General features: G+C 34.7%; 1 protein-coding gene across 2 annotated transcripts; it reads right to left on the bottom strand.

Moving 5' to 3' along the window:
- Window positions 1–446: 446 nt before the first annotated feature.
- On the bottom strand, window positions 447–2,612 carry LOC105804634 (protein LIGHT-DEPENDENT SHORT HYPOCOTYLS 1). Of its 2 annotated transcripts, none has more exons than XM_012637321.2 (2): window positions 1,239–2,609; window positions 447–719 (listed from the first exon to the last, which is right to left on the bottom strand). In XM_012637321.2, exons 1-2 carry the CDS (start codon window positions 1,900–1,902, stop codon window positions 706–708), a joined length of 678 nt encoding a protein of 225 aa, XP_012492775.1. In that variant the 5' UTR covers window positions 1,903–2,609; the 3' UTR covers window positions 447–705. The 2 variants fall into 2 exon arrangements, with proteins under 2 accessions (XP_012492775.1, XP_052479254.1); XM_052623294.1 differs by lacking the exon at window positions 447–719 and adding an exon at window positions 745–1,131 and having other exon boundaries at window positions 1,239–2,612.
- Between the last annotated feature and the right edge of the window lie 4,734 nt (window positions 2,613–7,346).

Raw genomic sequence — 7,346 nt, 5'->3', positions numbered from 1 at the left:
CTGATTGTTATTATATTTTAATTGGCGTCTAATGACATTACTAATTAAGACTGATGTTGATTATATAACAAACGTGTTAGTATTAGATTAATTTTCTTCATAGAATTTAGTGAAAGTAATATATAAAGAATTAACATATTTTTCAAATGGCAATCAACTAACCTTTAATATCTATAAATACTCGTTAATTAACTGGTCCTGTATCTGATCTACTTAACCTACACTATGGACAAGCTCGTGAGTTTCCACATCCCATTATGCTTTGTCTTCCATTACAAATATTTATTATTATTATTATTATTATGATTTGATACATCCACTTTGTTTAATTTTATATACGAATGACATAGCACCATAATTCACTTATAAATATAAAATGATGCGCTATTAATAACTTGGCTAAATTCTCTAGACATTACGTGAATCATAGGGAAGAGAATTGGATATATAGGAACAGGTTTCATATTAATATATGGAAAAAACATAGAAAATTACAAGATATATATGAACTAGCAGTGGCATTGGCTTATACCATCAAATTGTGTATATAACATTTTGATAAACTATATAAGCCATTGAAATATGATGAACTAGAAAAGAGAAAATACCTTAAAAAGAAAAACAAAAACAAAAACCATTAAACCATTAAACCATATCATCCCAGACAGTTGCTAATTGCAAAAGGACCCCTTATCCTTGTTCCAATTATATAGTACTTGCTGCAAAAAAAGAAAAAAGAAAAAGAAAAGAATAGGAAATATCTCCTTTAGCATCAAGCCAAAAATAGAAATTTGAGATTAAGAATGTCCCAAGAAAAGCAAGCAGCAGCTAGCTAGAAAGATAATCCAAAGTACATAACAGTTTGATGACTGGTTTGAGTATATACCTTTTGTAGAAACAAAATTTAGACCTAAATTTATGAAACTGCATGGACTAATTAGATTAAATTTGAATTTATTTATTATTATTTTACTACATGTTAATAGGATCTTTCTTTTGTTGCCATCATTTTCCTTTTTGTACTATTCATTCCCAGTTACCTCTGCTTCCTAGTAACTGATCATCATGTCATTACCATTACAAACTGTCCCCTAAAGACCAATTCGAAGGGTACCCACTTTCCAAAGCAGACTAACCTAGTTTTCAAATGAACAAAGCAAAACATACAGAGATTGTACAAGCTCAACTATGGAAAAAAAAAGCATAAAATTAAACAAGTTAGCAAAGGGAAAACTCACTTGCAGCAGTGGCATCAGCAAGTGTGGGTGGTGTAGGAGCTGATGATTGTTGTTGTGGTGATGATGGGACAGGTACCTTCAGCTTAGGCCTCTTCCTTTTCTTCTCATAGCTAACACCTCTAGCTTTGGCCTGGAAATCCCTTACTTCCCTCAAGTAAATCCTCACAGCTCTAGCTCCAAAAGGGTTCCCTTCAGGCCTACCCCCATGCTCCTCATAGGCAGCCCTGAGTCGGCCAATGAGTGCATCCAGGCTACCCCAAGCTTGTCTAAGAGGACAAGGACAAGGAGCAGGAGGGTTAGGGAGACCATAGAAAGGGCAAGTCTGGTTGTGAACTTTGGTCTTCCCAAATTGATCCAGGTACCTAAGGAACTCAAGGACATGGACACCACTACACATTGAAAGTGAGAGTGGAGGCCTATTGTTTCGCAGGTATTGGCAAAAAGTGTTCCAATCTCTACGCTTCTGGTTCTCATACCGGCTTGGAGTGGTCGATGGAGGTGGGGTCATAGTTGTACTGCTAGAATTAGGCGTTGCAGTTGCACTACTATTACTACTGCTACTGATGATGCTGTTGTTGTTGGTAGCCATAGTTGCTATGGTGCTTGAGCTTACTATCCGACTTGGATATTCATTTGGGTTGTTTTGTGGGGAAACCAAGTCCATTATCAGTTTCTTTCTTGGGTATGAAAAGATCTTGGAAGCTACTGCTTTTCGTGCCGATGATGTTATCTTAGCTTCTTGTTTTGATGCTCTTTGTAGGGTTTCACTTCACTCTTCTATGTTTTTCTTGAAAGATCGGGGGATAATAAGAAAAGCGATGAACAACGTTCACTTGCAAGCATATAGGTGACAATAATAACTCAAGAAATGATGATGAAATGCAAGATACATGGCTTCCATGAGAACTGATAAGAAAAAAAAACCCAGAACAGAGGGTGTCTTAAGATTATTTTTTTTTCCGGGGAGAGAAAATCTGGTAAAATTGAATTGGAAACAAAGAGATGAAAGCTTTGGGGTTTGAAATTAATCACAGAAACAAAAATACACATAAACCAGCAAGCAGAGAGAGAGTCAGCAAGAAATTCTTGAAAGACTGCAGTTAACTGGGGTATGAACTATGACAAAGTATGCTTAAAGATAGGGAAAAAAAAGAGAAAGAAATCAGAGATGATCACTCAGATTCTCTTTTGATTTCACAGAAAAAGGGCAAGCAAACTGAAGTTAAAACACTATTGATAAAGTAAGAGAGAGAGGGGTTTTGAAATAAAGAGAGAAAGAGAATGAGGGAAAATGAGTGACACAACTCTCCTTGTCCAATGGGTTAAGAGATGAGAAAGAGAGAGAGAACTGTGAAGAGTTCTCAGACATTGATAGGCCTCTCTGGCTGGTTAATAAGTACTCGAGAGTTAAAAAAAAAAGAAAGAAAAGGAAACTGTGTAGCAAAAAATAGGACAAAGTTTGGCAGTGATATGCAGAGTTGATGGTGACCCAAGGCCCGTACCCAAATATTTCAGGCTTTCATTTTCACTTCATAAAACTTCAGACTCTCCTTCTTAAGCGCGTGTAATCCCAACAAATGTAATGATGGTAAAGAACTAAAGATTTTCAAAATTTCAGCCTCTAATCAATTCAAACTACACACAACATCAATCGTTAATTTATTAATATGTTTATATTTTAATCAATTAATTTTAAAAGTTATAAAATAATTATTATTTAAAATTTTTTATTTAAATTATTAAATTGTTAAGTTCTTATTTAAAGTTTACTTAGTGAGTTTTATGCGATGATTTGATATGCTTAAAAAATAGCATAATTACACATTTTAAAATATTTATTAATTTTTCATAAATTTATTTTATGCCTATGCATCAATAAATTTATGGTCTTATTTTACAATTTATGAGAAATTAAAGGTTTGCTTATTCACTGCTCATTCACATGTTACTACAAGCATATGATACTATGAGGATGACTACCAACAAATATGGTTGCATCGAGGCCAGTGATTTTATCAAATTTTGATTTAGAAGAAATTTTATCATGAGAAAATGTATGTCAAATTTATTGTTTTACTTATGTGAATTAGATTTCAATGATTAAGTTATATTAATATTAAAAGTATGATTGTCTCATGGATTATTTGATAGAAATAAAATGCTAGTTTATCACATGCATAATTGTTATTGGTATAAAATTATAGTATATATTATATATCATGCAAGAAAGATGGATGAAATGCATGGAAGACAAGGTTGGGAAAAGATCTATTAATGAATCGGAACAATACTTTTATTTTGAATGGTGATGACATTGTTCAAATATTAGTTGAAAAGACTTCTATCCAATAGAAACATTATGACTATTCGAGAGAACCTTCTTAAACTAAAAAGTTGTGTTATTGAATCTAATAGTTACTTTCAAAATGTTGGGTTGAAATGATTTCTTGAAACCAAAAAGTGCATCTTGAAAAGTGATGTCATTTTAAAGAGCCACTAAGGTATCTATTGATACATTATAGATAAACAATAAGCTTGGAGAATTGAAATTTAATTCATTTGACCCATTTTGTGATTGAAACTTTTGGTAAAAAAGTACTCTTTCTTTTTCATGTTATATATTTAACTTTAGATATAAAGTTATTTGTTTATTCAAATCATGATATTAGTAAATAACATTCAAATGTTATTGATGAGACCTTATTTTAAGTGTATTCATTGCTAAAATGAAAGTTTACATATGATCATATAATATGAGTAATCTTGGTTGGTTTAGAAAAAAATCATAAGCTAAATGAATTTTATATATGGTTGAACATTTTTAGTCTATGTTATAAAGGTTGGACTATAAGTGACTTTGACTAGAAATGAAATAAGTCATATGCAATATGTAGGGTTTTTACAAAATTATTATAAAAAAATAAAAAATAAACAAAATATTATAATTTTTTTTATTTACCAAAATATTATAATTTTTTTATTTACCAAAATATACCAAAAAAACAAAAAACAGAAAAAAAAACCTTCACCGAATTGACAACACCCTGGTCAAGCCAAGGTGATTGGCGGCACCAAAGGTGCCAAAGCCATTGGCGGCACCAATGGTGCCAAGGAGATTGGCTGCACCAATGGTGCCATACTGATTGGCGGCATTACTCGTGTTATAAACACGAGCTCTATCCAGCTGAAAGGAGAAAAATCAGAAGAAAAAAAGAAGAAGAAGAGGTGCTACGGAAAAGAAGAGAAAAAGAGAGAAAGAGAAGACAAAAAGAAGTTATTTTTTTAAAAATAATTGATTATATTGTTGTTATTGTTTTGTATATTTTGTAATATTTTTTGTTTTAGTTTAGTTATTAAGATTAATAAAACTCAAATTGATAGTTTTAGTTAGTATTATTATTATTATTGTTGTTGTTGTTGTTGTTGTTGTTGTTAGTATTAAGATGTTATTAATGTATTAAGATGTAACTTAGTAGTATTATTGTTAGTAAAAAACTAGTATTATTATTATGGTTAGTTATTATTTTATTTACCAAAATAAACTAGTTAGTAAAAACTAGTATTATTATTATAGTTAGTTAGTTATTATTTTAGTAAAGCCCTAGTTAATAATTTTAGTGTGTATTATTTTGAGTATAAAATTATTAATATTATTATTGTGTTAGTTATTAGGTTTAGTGGTTAAATGGTTTTCATGTACAAAATTGCATATTGAAACATTAAAATTTTTTTAAGTAATTTATTTACCGTTCGAGAATTTTTATGAGATTTTGTTTATTTTTTGACAGATTAAATATTGAAGATGGATGCTAAGTTTCTTGTATGCGTTTATTTCGATGGAGTCATCTTGACAACAAGTGTTGGATGTGTATTTGAATGTCGGCAACAAATAGCAATGAGATTTAATAGAAATGTATCGTTCGATGAAATGAAGGCAATGATTAATGCAAAAATTCTTAGACGTTGTGGGAGAAGGATATCAACAATTTTCTACAAGTTTCTAGTTTCAACAAATCCGGTCAAATTCGTCGAAATGGAACTTGTAGACGACGAAGACGTAGAGACAATGATCAATCTCTACTGTGGGAATGAGAGTGAGAAGAATGCATCGATTCACTTATTTGCTGAGTTAGTCGGTATGGAGCAAAATGAAGATGTCAATGCATCTGATGAAGAAGACGGAGCTGAAGAATCGTGGATGGTGGCTCCAATATCATACGTTGATAGTGAATCGACTATGGGTGGGATCGGTATCGACCTGAATATTACACCCGATGTTGATATGGTTGGTGGTGAAGAAGAAGGTGCTGGTGATCATTGGGATGAAGAAGTCCATAGTGACAGTGATCCCGATATGGACGATGTACCTGATGATATTGACGATGAAGATGTCAACAACGATGAAGGCATTAACGCTTCTTCGGTCGGGGAGCAGATGCGGCGTATTTTGATGCACAATAATCCTGGGCCACACATGTCGCTCATAGACCCCCAGCAACAGATGTAGTGAGTTTTGAGTACCACAAATAGTTCATTCTCATGGGCTGGCCGTAACATCTGATGATGAGGATTTATTCATAGGCCAGAGATTCAGGTATAAAGAAGAGTGCATCTATGCCATTAAACGGTACACCATGAAGATATCAGTGGCTTATAAAGTCTCCGTGTCTACTCCGACAATATATGTTGGGGAGTGTTGGAAAGCAGCGGAAGGCTACAATTGGCGGGTACGAGCTGCATTCATTAGAAGTTCTCAGATGTGGGAGATTCAAAAATTTGTTGGTCCTCATACATGCACATCAACACGTATGACAGAAGATTATGGAAAACTTGATTCGAAAACTATCTGTACGTGTATCATGCCAATGGTGAAGGACATGCCGACCATTAAAGTTTCGGTACTAATTGCCGAAACGCAAGCACGATTCCAATATCGAGTCTTATATCGGAAGGCATGGATAGCTAAACAGATGGCAATGGCGCAACTGTATGGGGATTACGATTCGTCGTATAACGAGCTTCAAGGTTGGATAGCTGTCATACGGGAGTACGTACCGGGGACTGTGATTGAGTTGCAGACAATGCCATATTACGGCCAGGACGACCAGTTACAGCCGGCAAAAAAGATTTTCAATCGGATGTTCTAGACATTCGATCCATGTGTGTGGGCATTTCCCCACTGCAAGCCACTTGTGCAGGTGGCTCAAGACGGTAACAGAAATGTGCTCCCGATAGCATTTGCTATCGTAGATAAAGAGAACATGGAGTCTTGAGAATTCTTCCTCACAAATTTGTGGAGGTATGTTATTAGGAACGATAACATTTGCATCATCTCCGATAGAGGGAAGGGTTTAATTACAGCTATTAGGCATTCCGGTGTACCGTGGAGATCCGTTTATTGTATCCGTCACATTGCGGCTAACTTTCACAAAGATTATAAGAATGCTGACTGGAAGAGACAAGTCGTGGCAATGGGTAAATGATAATCGTATATTTTCAATATAAGTTGTAATGTTTGATGTTATCGACTTACTAGAACTTATTTTTCCTTAATACATATGCAGCGTACGAGTTAGAGCCACATATTTTTCGGCAAAGAATGATCCGACTTGAGAGTGACATGGAGGGGCAGATAAACACATCTTTTCGACAATGGTTGGGCACAATAGAGCCGTGGCAGTGGGCTCAAAGTTTTGACGAGGGCTTTCGTTGGCCAAATGACCACAAACTTAGTCGAAGGGATCAACGCTGTCTTGTTGAAAACACGTCATCTTCTGATTGCATCGGTATTTGCTGCTACTTTCTACAGGCTGGCTACTTTGATGCCAAGAATGGGTCAACAGCAAGTCGACCAGATTCAGGCGGGACATGTGTTTGTCGAACATGTCAATGATGCAATGGTCGCAAACCGTCGGTTGGTGAGGTCAATGAACGTGGAAATATATTCATGACGACTGGAAATGTTTCGAGTTACTGAGACCATCAGTCGTCGACCTGGTATACCAACTAGGTCCTATGAAGTTGATCTCCAGAACAGACGGTGCGAATGTAGGAGGTTTGAAACACTTCATTATCCCTATGCGCATGGCGTGGCAGCGTGTGCTAAAG

This window comes from Gossypium raimondii, chromosome 11 (genome assembly GCF_025698545.1).
Source record: "Gossypium raimondii isolate GPD5lz chromosome 11, ASM2569854v1, whole genome shotgun sequence".
NCBI lineage: Eukaryota > Viridiplantae > Streptophyta > Magnoliopsida > Malvales > Malvaceae > Gossypium > Gossypium raimondii.
Note: the sequence above shows the minus strand (reverse complement) of the source record. Positions and strands in the feature narration are given on the sequence as shown.

Excerpts from the sequence above, each read along its gene's own strand:
- LOC105804634 (XM_052623294.1), bottom strand. The coding sequence starts at position 1,902 with ATGGACTTGGTTTCCCCACAAAACAACCCAAATGAATATCCAAGTCGG. Across the intron at positions 1,132-1,238 it reads TGCTGATGCCACTGCTGCAA|TCTGCTTTGGAAAGTGGGTA; the intron begins GTGAGTTTTCCC and ends AAACTAGGTTAG.